Below are 12582 nucleotides of genomic sequence, written 5' to 3' on the forward strand. Positions count from 1 at the left end.
CTCAGTACAGGTAACGTCTTTCAAACCTCAGAGATTAGCATTAGGCAGTGCTGACAGTTCTTTCTTAAGTTTGCATTTAATTTTTGTGGCCGTGCCTTGCGGCCTGGGGGAACTTAGTTCCCTGACCGTGGATTGAACCTGTGCCCCCTGCGTTGAAATTGCTGAGTCATAACCACTGGACTGCCAGGGAAGTCTCAGAGCTGACATTTAGGAGTATGCCTCACCCCTCACCCCGCACCGTTCCTTAGGCTTGTTGTGTGGTCTTGGCACCCGGAAGTCACACTAGTTGACAGGTTTGTTTTACTAAAGACTCGGTGGGCCTGGCCATGGGGCAGCAAGACAAATTGCTCCTCTTTTTGTGCAAGCCCCTTGAACAGCTTGATTACCAGAGCTGAGGCCAGAACTATCCCCCTAAAGACTGATCTTCTGAGTGGTGAACATTTTCTTTTCCCTTTTTTCCTAACAGAAATCTGGCTGGAAATTTTCTTTTTTTTTTTTTTTTTGAAATTTTCACTTTAGAACTAACTGTTTTTGTTTTTTGTGTTTTTTTTTTTTTTCATGAGGAAAGATTTCAGGTGCTTTTGGATTTTTCCCCTCAGAGAAACCTTCTCTGCTACTTCAAATCCCACTTCTTCTCTACCTCGTTAATAACGACCGTGGGGATTGTGTTGGTGAATCCATTTAAGAAAATGACTGCCTGCAGAGTTCAGGTTCTAGATGGCTGACTGAAGTTTAACTCATTACATTGTGTGTAAATGTTCCTTATTTGTGAGATTTGCTCCCAAACTGGGACTTTTAAGTAACTAATCTCTGTGAAACAAATGTTTCTGCCTCCCAGACCTGGGTGTGATTAGTCAGGTTTCCAACCCAGTGGACTGTGTGAATTGCAGCCACAGAGGGGCCCTTGTTAAGCCAGACTTCAGTGGTCCATGACAAAGATGCCCTGAGGGTGTGTGTTACAGGCTCGCTTGGGCTTCCCTGGTGGCACAGGGTTCCATCCCTGAGTCGGAAAAATCCCCTGGAGAAGGAAATGGCAACCCACTCCAGTATTCTTGCCTGGAGAATCCCATGGACAGAGGAGCCTGGCAGGCTACAGTCTATGGGGTCACAAAGAGTTGGACGTGACTGAGCAACTGAGCGCACACACGTAAGACTGGGGTGCTCACACACCAGCTCCCCCTCACCGGCTGCCCTGTGTCCTGTGCAGGGATCTGGGGATCAGCGTTCAGCCTGGTGCTTGAAAGGGGCTGATTTAGCTTATATGTCTAGTTGGGGATCTCCTTGCTTCCTCACGATTCCAATTTTGGTGTGAAAAGCGTCAAGTTGGCTGCATGTATTTTGAACTACACGAAGACCATATGGTCTTTTGGATTCAGTGTTCAGCACTTTTATCAGTCAGTACTTACTATGCTTTCGCAGTCCTGTGACTCGGTGCCATCACGGCTTCCCTAAGTGGCAGAGTGGAGGACCTCCCTGAACCGGAAACACATTTTTGACATCCCCACCTTTTTCTTCTCATTCTCTTTCCTCTGTCTGGAATACCTCGATGTCTGGTGCGGTTTGCAAGGTCAACTCAAATGTCACCCACTTGATAAAACCTCCGCCCTCTTGGATGTGTTTCCTTGCCTTTGAACCTCAATTATGCTCCCTCTGACCTTTGTTACTGATTCATTAATTCATTTATTGATGCCTGCTATGGACTAGATTTGGGATCGAGCCCTCTCTCATTTCTGTATCTCTCATGGAGCTTACATTCTAGCCTGGGAAAATATCATACATAAACTGCACATGCAGTACATAAGTCAATTATATAGTATTTTGGAAGGGTTACAATGGAGTGGAATGGGAAAAGGAAAAAGAACAGCAGGATTGGGTTGATCAGAAGTGCAAAGGCTTCCCTCATAGCTCAGTTGGTCAAGAATCCGCCTGCAATGCAGGAGACCCCAGTTCGATTTCTGGATCAGGAAGATCCCCTGGAGAAGGTATAGGCTTCCCACTTCAGTATTCTTGGGCTTCCCTTGTGGCTCAGCTGGTAAAGAATCTACCTGCAATGTGGGAGACCTGGGATCAATCCCTGGGTTAGGAATATCCCCTGGAGAAGGGAAAGGCTACCCACTCTGGTATTCTAGCCTGGAGAATTCCATGGACAGTATAGTCCAAGAGGTCACAAAGAATTGGGCACTACTGGGGACTTTCACTTTTCATAAGGTGGGAGGAGGGGGAGATGCAGTGCCTGTTAAGCAGACATGCCTTAAGTTGGCCGGTGGTCATGGTCATTTGTGTGTATGCCTTCTCCTTTGCCAACTGAAGGGACAGAGACTGGGCCCCTCACTGACTTATCTGCCAGCAGCACTTTGCACAAGATGCCTTATGTGTGGTTGCTGCTCTTGTGTGTGGTGTAGATAATTGATGAAATGGGAATGAAGGTGTAGACATGAATTTGAGGACAAATAAATAAGCTCATTTCCTATTTTTGCTTTTTTCCTGTCCTTAAAAAAATTATGATAAATCTGTGCTTAGGAAGTTGAGATTCCTTCCCTATTTACTCAGTCTTTTCAAGACAGAATTTGTCACTCGACCTCAGTGGGTACAGGGGTTTTGGAAAGTGTTGATCAATGTCTGGACTGCTTTTTGCATGAAATAATGCAATCCTAACACATATCCCGCAATTCCATGTAGAAGAGCACAGAGGACCATAGTTTGTTTAGTGCTTTGGCCAGTTTTTTGTTGTCAAAGGATCATTTTTTTTTAAAAAATAAATAACCATAGGGAACTGAATAGGGGAAAACATTTCAAGAGTATATTTTATTATCAGTTTGCCATGAAAAACTCAAGGGTCTCTTGACAACCTCTGAGTTTAATCAGCTTTCAGTTTACAAATAGTTACCAAGTGAAATAACATTATCCCAGGGCAGAGCAATACCTAATGTGGATTGTGAAGATACAGATGTCACATGACCAGTGAGTGTGCATTTCAACCCTTACCTGGGGTTTAGAGATTATGGAAAATCAATGCAGAATAGCTTTCTGGGCTGCATTCAGAAATATAACTGGGTGTTGAATCAAAAAAAGAGATCTAAGGCTGCAGTTGATCCAGTGCTTTCAGATGCCCAAATTAAAGTGTAAATGGATGCTGCGGCTGATAGAGTTCTCCCCTGACAGCTAAAAAGCCCTGTATAATTTAAAGCCCTGAGTTGCGCAGCCTTCTTGGGAAGAGGGTGTCATAGATACTAGAATATCAGTGTCAGGAGGCCCCGAGGCCAGCCTAGTTTAGTGCTTTTCCTGATGCTCCAGTGGAATCTCCTAGGGGCCCAGTGTGGGGAGGGGAAGGCTCTGAGTGCTTTCCAGGCTGCTGTCTTTACTTGGAAAGGAATGAGCTAATCTAGACCAAGCTATTTCTTTCCAAGTATTTTTAGCCTCAGAATCCTTCCTCCATGCAAACTTTTACCCCAAAGCATAAAGACAATAGAACTGGTCAAAGTGTATTGAGGTGAATGGAAGAACAGGCATGGGACCGGAGGAGGTAAGACACAGCTCTAAGTGGCGTGTACCACAGTTGTAAAAGGACTTCAAAAAACGCCTTTCTCGGACTGTTTCCTCATGGGCTTAGTGTGGGGATCAAATGGGGCAGACTGGGAAGCATAGTGGATAAGAGAGTGTACGCTTAATGCATTAGTGATATGTAAAGTATCACCATGTTTTTCTCTTTTGTACCACCAGAGCAATCATGTAGGTTGTCAAACTATGTTCTAAGGAGATGGGGATCATTGCAGGAAGCTTAAGGGACCTCTGTTCTGCAGACAAAGCATCTTCCTTTTTATCTGCTTTCTATGTTAGGCATCTAAGTACAATTTCCTTTACAGATAGAGCTCTATAACTTTTACAGAGTTTGAAAACCACTAATCTAGAAGGAGTTTTGTAAATAAATAGGTATGCTTGTTTGAAATGCTGGTGGCCATCCATGCCTTTTGAAATGACCAGATACAGAATATTCAGGGCAGAGACCAGCTCAATATCTGGTACATGAAAATAGACCTCCACTTCATGGGAAATAGATGGGGAAACAGTGGAAACAGTGTCAGACTTTATTTTTCTGGGCTCCAAAATCACTACAGATGGTGACTGCAGCCATGAAATTAAAAGATGCTTACTCCTTGGAAGGAAAGTTATGACCAACCTAGATAGCATATTCAAAAGCAGAAACATTACTTTGCCAACAAAGGATCGTCTAGTCAAGGCTATGGTTTTTCCTGTGGTCATGTATGGATGTGAGAGTTGGACTGTGAAGAAGGCTGAGAGCCGAAGAATTGATGCTTTTGAACTGTGGTGTTGGAGAAGACTCTTGAGAGTCCCTTGGACTGCAAGGAGATCCAACCAGTCCATTCTGAAGGACATCAGTCCTGGGATTTCTTTGGAAGGACTGATGCTAAAGCTGAAACTCCAGTACTTTGGCCACCTCATGCGAAGAGTTGACTCATTGGAAAAGACTCTGATGCTGGGAGGGATTGGGGGCAGGAGGAGAAGGGGACGACAGAGGATGAGATGGCTGGATGGCATCACTGACTCGATGGACGTGAGTCTGAGTGAACTCCGGGAGTTGGTGGTGGACAGGGAGGCCTGGCGTGCTGCGATTCATGGGGTCGCAAAGAGTCGGACACGACTGAGTGACTGATCTGATCTGATCTGATCGGTATCTTCATTATGCACAGATTGGCTTAAACTAAAGAGACTGGAAACTGAGTGAGTGGCAAGATTGAAACTCACTGTGGAAACCTTTGAGCTGCTTTGAGATGTGCGGTGTCTTTTGAGTCTAGATGTTCCCAAGGCCTTTTATTTCTCGGCTCTGTTTGTAATGGATGTGGTGGTTTAATGTAAATACCAAGGTGAAAACTAAGTAGTACCTGACAGATAATGGCCCTTTCTTTCTTCTGTCTTCATTTTTTAGTGCACTTACATTTCAATCAACCAAGTTCCCAGGACCCATGCCATTGTGATAAGCAGACCTGCATGGCTTTGGGGGGCAGAAATGGGAGCCAATGAACATGGAGTGTGCATAGCCAACGAAGCCATCAATGCCAGAGAACCAGCTGCTGAGACGGAAGCCTTACTGGGGATGGATCTGGTCAGGTACTGCATGGTGGCTCTTAAAGACAACTGCTCAAAACAGGTTGGGGTGGGGATGGGCTTTATCTCTCTCAAACCTCATACTTTGTTATGCAGTCCTTCCAAAGGTGACTTATGCCTTTTGATGTAAATTTGGAGGTGGTGGAAAAAAGAGTAGATTACAATGGAATATTATTCAGAAAAAAAAAAAAAATCAAGTACTGATACCTGCTATGCTTGAAAACATTATATTAAGTGAAAGAAGCCAGACCCAAAAGGTCACATATTACATGATTCTAGTTACATGAAATACCAAGAATAGGCAAATTCATAGAAGCAGAAAGTGGTCTCCTGGGGTTGGAGTGGGGCATAGAGAGGGATTCCTGATGGGTACGGGGCTTCTTTTTGGGGTGTTTGAAATGTTTTAAACTTAGATTATGGTGATAGTTGCACAGCTTTATGAAGATACTAAAGATCCTTCAATGACACTTTTAAATGGGTCAATTTTATGGTCTTTGAAATATATCTAATAATATATAAAAGTAAATAGAAAAAATACATATATAACACATAAAATAAAAAGGAAGAAAGAACAGAAACTGCTTCCCTCCTTTCCCCTCTGTTTCTCTGTCCTCTTTTCTTTCTCTCCCCTCTCAGCCACAGGGTAATGCATTCACGTTTAACACGTTAGTGAAGCGCAGAGGCGGACATGTAAGCTTGGCAAGATGGAGGTCTCCGTTGGCTTGTTCACTAATGTGTCACAAGGGCTAGGGCTGTGTCCCTGGTGTGCAGCGGCTGATCAGTGGCCAAGTTTGGAAAGAATGACTACAGTAGAAAGTGGCAAGAATGAAACGACATTCTGAAGTAGTTTCTTTTTTTCCTGAAATAGTGAAATGCAGTGGACTTACGGCATGGTTGAAGGGGGACTGGGCTGGGAGCTGGAGGTCTTGGTTCTCAGTGTGGAAACACCATGAGTGTCCGTGCCCGTCATTTGTTCAGTGTGAGTCCTGAATTGGATGACCTCCAGAGCTTCCCAAAGGGGACATGCTACACCAAGGAATGGAGGTTTTTACATTTTATAGGTTTTGCAGGGAGAAATTGCACATGTTCGCAAAGACGTCTGTGGCCCATAGCTTCTTTCACCTGGTCGACAGGTCAGTTTGTGACACTTTTTTGATGCCACATTGCCTTTATGCCTTCCCCACCCTTCCCTACTATTCCAGGTTATTATAAACTCAGAAGGAGCAGGTCCCCTGAGCTGGAGAAAAGGAAGAAAAAGCCTCATGTTTATAATGAGTTCTCTCTTGATCAACAGAGTGAAATGGAGAGAATAACAAATTTTCAGCTTATGTTTTGACAGCTGTCCCAGTAGTTTTACCTCCCTGTTTAAGAGAAATCCTGAAAATGAAGAGTTAACAATGGAAAATAATGCCCCTTTTATGCCTCATTTACACCCTTGCATTTTGAGTTATCATTGTCTTCATGGAGGGGATTAATAGAACTGGCAAATATCACCATTTAAACAGTTGATTTCTAAGGGATGACAGAAGAGAGTGGTTTTTTCCTTTCTTCAGTGCTTCTGACGTATCTTTTCAAGTTCATCAACCTATAAGACAACCAGAGTTATTGAATGTGTGCTTTGTGTTAGACTCTGTAGGCGCATAAAGAAGCTCAGACACTTCAAAGAGATCTTAGTCTGTTTGCAGAGAGAGGACAGAAGATTGAACAATGCAAGATTTTAGACCAATTTAAGATGACAGGAGGAGAAATGTGTCTTAAGGCAATTGGAGATTTTTAGCCACATAAACGGCACAGAATCCCAGGTTCTCAGCAAACACTGCTGGATGTTCAGAGATGATAATGGGCTGCATCTGTTTAGGAGTGCTTCAAGGAGATGCATTTCACCTGGGTCTACAAGGCCCAGGGATGTAGACAGAGAAGATATATTTAGCACGTAATTGAGGTTGTGATAGTTACCAAGGTCTGGGACAGTAACATATGTTGGGAGTAGATGACAGGGTAAGTTTAATTATAGTCATTTAGCTTCAACTCCTTTCCTGGCCACCCATGACCAGCTATTACAATGCAAAGACAGGTGTGTGAAGAGGACCCTGCTGTGGTATCTGCACCTTGAGTGGCTGTTTGTGAGTTCAGGGTCTCAGCTTTACACCAGCTATGATCAGTTCAGTCACACACAGTCAGATACTGAGGAGCCATTCCATACCGACTGAATCCTAAAAATGACCCCTGAGCCAGAATTCCTCCTAGATCAACGTCTAAGCGCCTCCCAGCTGATGGGTGCTGTAGCTCCACATGTTTTCAGAGGGACTTAGGGGCGGGAGCACGTGCATGCTCAGTCATGTCCAACTCTTTATGACCCCATGGACCCCACCAGGCTCCTCTGCCCAGATTTTCCAGACAAGAATAATGGAGCGGGTTGCCATTTCCAAAACAGGTACAAAGTTTATTATTAGAGACACAGCACAGGTATGGGAGAGCACACAAAGAAACAGCTTATTTAAGTCAGAAGCAGGGTGGAAATAGACACCAGAGAGCAGTGCGGTAAAAAGGTGATTTGAATCTCTTACGTAAGACAATTCTTCCTGGTGTTTTTGGTGAGTGTGAGGGCTCACTGGTGATTTGAAAGGGGGTTCAGCCAGTGTTGGTTTTGCTCTTTTTGGGTGGCGCAGTGTAAAGAATCTGCCTGCCAATGCAGGAGACACAGGTTCGATTTCTGGGTCAGGAGGATCCTCTGGAGTAGGAGATGACAACCCACCCCATTATTGCCTGGGGAATACCCTGGATAGAGGAGACTGGCGGGCTATAGTCCTAGGGGTTGCAAAGAGTTGGATGTGACTGAGCACACACAATAAACAGTGTCTATAGGAGGAAAGAACCTGTGGAAATAAGAGTTACTATTTCCAAAACACTATTGTGTAGTGTGTTTTGCAGAGAATATTTCATTTAACTCTCACCACAATCTGGTGAAGCAGTGCGGCTACTTCTGTTTGGTAGACAGGAAACCGAGGCTTAGGGAGATTAAGGGACTTGCCTGAGGCTTCCACAGAGCCTGGTGTAGGGTGCCTGCCCCCTCAGGGAAGTTGCTTCTGTACTAGAGTGCAGGTTACTTCTCTCCAGGAGCCAGGAAGCTCTGGATACCAGGAGACTGAGGCTAGTCCAAAGGTTTCACACACCTTTCTTCTAAATCAGTGCAGCCCTTAACATCCACTTTTCCCCCTCCTGCTTTCATCCCTCTGGCTAGAAGCTGGGAACCTTTTGATAACCAAAAAACAGTGAACCAAGAGAGGCCTTGCAGACCCCTTGATTTGTGGGGAATAAGAAAGGTTATTTGCATCTGCATCTGTATAGGCTCATTCCTAAAAGAGGAGGGGGATTGACTTATTTTTATGACTTTCTCTAGGGCAGTGACTGAGTGACTTCACTTTTACTTTTCACTTTCATGCACTGGAGAAGGAAATGGCAACCCACTCCAGTGTTCTTGCCTGGAGAATCCCAGGGACAGGGGAGCCTGGTGGGCTGCCGTCTATGGGGTCGCACAGAGTCGGACACGATTGAAGCGACTGAGCAGCAGCAGCAGCAGCAGGAGAGTGATTATGTGTTTTCAGGAAATCTAATTATAACTTGCATGTGTGTGCTCAGTCATGTCCGACTCTTTGTAACCCCATGGACTGTCGCCCGCCAGGCTCCTCTGTACATGGAATTTCCCAGGTAAGGATACTGAATCGGGTTGCCATTTCCTACTCCAGGGGATCTTCCCGACCCAGGGATGGAACCCTCATCTCTTGAGTCTCCTGCGTTGCTAGGTGGCTTCTTCACCACTGTGCCACCTGGGAAGCCCCATGTTTCACCTTAATTGGGATACAGTGGCACAGTGGTTTTCCTAATAAGTGGAAGCATAGGGATCAAGAAGACAAGCGAGCAGTGTTCCTAAACATGGGAGCTTGCAGCCCGGGAGTGCGGAGGGTGCTCATCTTCCTTGGTGAGCTGTGTTCACCTTTCCAGAATGGACACAGTGAGTTCGACATACTGGTGAGAAAGCCATTGGACCCAAATAGGCATTTCCTCCAGAATTTTCCATAAAAAATAAGGATCTAAATTTGGGAGCATCTAACTCCAAGACCCAGAATAACCTGACCAGGCGCACATTTCTGAAGGATTTGAGTTATGCTGAAGGTAAATGTCAAAGCGAGACTCTAACAGTTGATTGATAGTTAACTGTTGGCGTAGTTAATTTCAATCCTTTTCCTGCTCCAGTCAAGCCCATGATGGAGGTATAGCAGCCAGAGTGAAAGTAGGCGTGGAGACCAGAAAGTCCCTGTTTTCATTTGGCATCACATGGATGCGCCTCATCTAGGAGGGGAAATGTTGGGAAAGGCTTTAAAATAGGCCTCTTGATGGTGGGTGGCTTGTGGGCCTGGATCCAGACGTACAGATGCACCTCTGGATCTCAGGTGGAGAGGACGCGACCCTCTGCTGTCCACAGCTTTGTTAGCAGTCCTATTCTCGGCCCATGGCAGGGAGACCACCTGGGAATGGTCAGGTGGGACAGATGGGGATCTTTTCCCCATGGTCCTGGCATGAGGGGTTTAATCAGAATCATGTCTGTGGATGAGTGCAGAGGCCCTCCTGCACACACTGCAGAAGGCACCAAAGTCAGTGTGGGGTGCAAACGGGCAGAACAGTAGGGGAGTAAGTTAGAAACTGCAAGAGAGGGACTTCCTGGCAGTCCAGTGGTTAGGACTTTGCCTTCCAGTGCAGAGGCCACGGTTCCATCCCTGGTTAGGGAGCTACGATCCCACATGCCTTGGGGCCGAAAAAACAAAAAGCAAAAGCAATGCTGTAACAAATTCAACAAAGACTTTAAAAATAGTCCACTTCAAAATAAAAAAAATTTTTTTAATAAATCTTTGAAAGAAAAACTGAAAGAGAAGTCACAGCTGCCAAAGGTGACCTTGCTGTCCCTGGCTGGGTATTCACAGGCTCCTCCCAGTGCTTGTTTGCACGGGAAAGCGGGGCCCTGCAGAGGCCCTGGGTGCATTCTGCCTAGAATGACCAGGAGCCACCAGGGACCTGTGGGAAGCAGGAAGGGGCCCTCCTGTGAGGCCAGCTCTTGGCTGTGAGAGGCACTTGCAGCACACTTGTTCGCTCTGGACCTTCGAGATGAGGTGAGTGCTTATCTCCTCTGCTCCTTTTTGGAGAAGATGACAGGGACCAACAGAGAGTCCACTACTTCCATCTTCTAATGAATTTTTTCTTATATGACTCCCCTAAGGCTTCAGCTTCTCAAAGCATTGCCTTGTCATCAAGGCTTCCTAAATAAGCTTAAATTGAGAAATGCCAGATGAATTGGTATATAATTAATCTCTGAAAATAAGCCTGTTGCAAAGATAAATCCGGATCATGGAGTCCCATTATCTCTTCGTCTCCCTGGCAGCATAGCGCAACGTCCTTTCAGGAAGAATCAAACTGGGTGAATTTTAATAGTAATTGCATCTCAAGTTGAAAACTCACCCAGAACTGGCCTCTGCTGCCATCTTAGTAGGGTTCCATTGCCTCTGTTCTGAGACTCCACGCTTCTGTGACCAACATTACAATTTGAATGAAGAGATGAATAAATAGAAATTTACTGAGCACCCATTACGTGCCATTCTCTTTCAAATCAGCCTGAGAGGGAAACAGTACTGTTTTTCACTTTACAGACAAGACAATCAAAGTTCAAAAAGGTTACCCCTGGTGGATAACAGAAGCAGAATTAGAAATGAGGTCCCTTTATCTCTGAGTCGTTTGTTTTTCTGCCACAGTCTGCTGTGTCTGAAAACTTACTGATCACCTACTTGGTCCCGGGTGCCGGTGCCATGTATTTTCATGTTCATCATCTCATAAAACCCATCTTCCTAGTACTCAGTGATGTAGGTGCTTATTTTACTGGTGACATAAAACTGAAGTTCAACTGTATGATATAACTTGCTCAAGTTACACGGCTTCTCAGGTGGCGCCAGTGGTAAAGAACCCACCTGCCAATGCAGGAGACATAAGAGATGTGGGTTCCATCCCTGTATTGGGAGGAGCCTCTGGAGGAGGGCATGGCACCCCACTCCAGTATTCTTGCCTGGAGAATCCCATGGACAGAGGAGCCTGGGGGGCTACAGTCCATAGGGTCGCACAGAGTCAGACACGACTGAAGTGACTTAGCATGCAAGCACGCAGGCTCAAGTCATGTAGAGGGCGGTCTCTGTGGCCTCTTTAAGGAGTCTCTTCATTGGAAAGGCTGGGAGGAGATGGCTGTTTCACTTTGGAAGAAGTTGGTCCTTTTGAATGACTGAAGCTGTAAGTCACACCAGTGGAGGTGGGCTGTTAGGTAGAAGAAGTATGTAGAAAAAGGACTGGTCTTGTCCTAACCAGCCGCCCATTCCTAAGGAGATGGTGGGTGAATTACATTCACAGAGGACAGTGGCTGGCTATAGAGCACTGCTATTACTAACCCGAATACCTGGTGTAGAATCATAGAGGTCAGGGCTGGACTGGGCAGAGGTTTCCTTTTGCCCAGAGGCAGGAGGGAGAACAAGCCACAGGGAGATTGTCTTGCTAAGGTCTTTTACGAAGCTGGCCAGCTTCAGGGGAGTCAGAGTTAGAAAACAGAAAAAGAGAAATGGCCAAGCTTCCTTTCAAGAGAGAGAAGCCACTGGGCTCCTGACTGTGTGGAAGGGGCATGACCAAAGACAGAAAACGCCCCCATGATTTTGAATGGAATGTGTGCTATGTATTGTGAGTTCAAATGCTGTTTATCTGTTTGCGTATCAGCCTGAGTATTTAACATAGTTATGCACGTCGGCATTCTTCATAACTCAGCTTGGTCCCAACCTTTGATGCCTGTGCTAATAATGAGGTGGTGTGAAATGACAGGTGTGCTTCTGGTCTTCTTACTTCAGGCTTGGTTTAGAGAGAGGGGCAACAGCTAAAGAAGCCTTAGACGTCATCGTCGCCTTGTTGGAAGAACATGGACAGGGTGGGAATTATTATGAAGATGCTAACTCCTGCCACAGCTTCCAAAGTGCATATCTGATTGTGGACCGTGAGGAGGCCTGGGTGCTGGAGACTGTAGGGAAGTACTGGGCTGCAGAGAAGATCACAGGTGAGTGGGGGTGGCTGGTGGGGAGTTTCAAGGACAGGAAGAGCTAAGGCCATGGTGCCCAGACTTACAGACCCTCTCAGTGCTACATCTGTAGGCTCTAATGTGCTCCTCATTTCTGGGCACCCAAATACACACATATTTGCACATACATTCCATTATTTTAAAACAATTCATTATTGGGGATTCCCTGGTGGTCCGTCCAGTGGTTAGGACTACATTCTGTCATTGCCAGGTACCTGGGTTCAATCCCTGGTTAGGTTACTAAGATCCTACAAGCTGCACAGTGTGGCCTAAATAAATAAATACATAATTCATTATCAGGGTCA

The 12582-nt window shown here is 45.5% G+C and overlaps 1 protein-coding gene across 3 annotated transcripts in view; it reads left to right on the plus strand.

The window, feature by feature from the left end:
• SCRN1 (secernin 1) overlaps window positions 1–12582 on the plus strand; it is a 66164-nt gene that overhangs the window by 35633 nt on the left and 17949 nt on the right. For all 3 annotated transcript variants that reach the window (XM_061414249.1, XM_061414248.1, XM_061414250.1), the window contains exons 3-4: window positions 4946–5127; window positions 12054–12256. In XM_061414249.1, the coding sequence (XP_061270233.1) occupies window positions 4946–5127; window positions 12054–12256 (385 nt within the window). The remainder of the gene's footprint in view (window positions 1–4945; window positions 5128–12053; window positions 12257–12582) is intronic.

The sequence above is a fragment of the Bos javanicus genome, chromosome 4 (genome assembly GCF_032452875.1).
Source record: "Bos javanicus breed banteng chromosome 4, ARS-OSU_banteng_1.0, whole genome shotgun sequence".
Classification (NCBI taxonomy): Eukaryota; Metazoa; Chordata; class Mammalia; order Artiodactyla; family Bovidae; genus Bos; species Bos javanicus.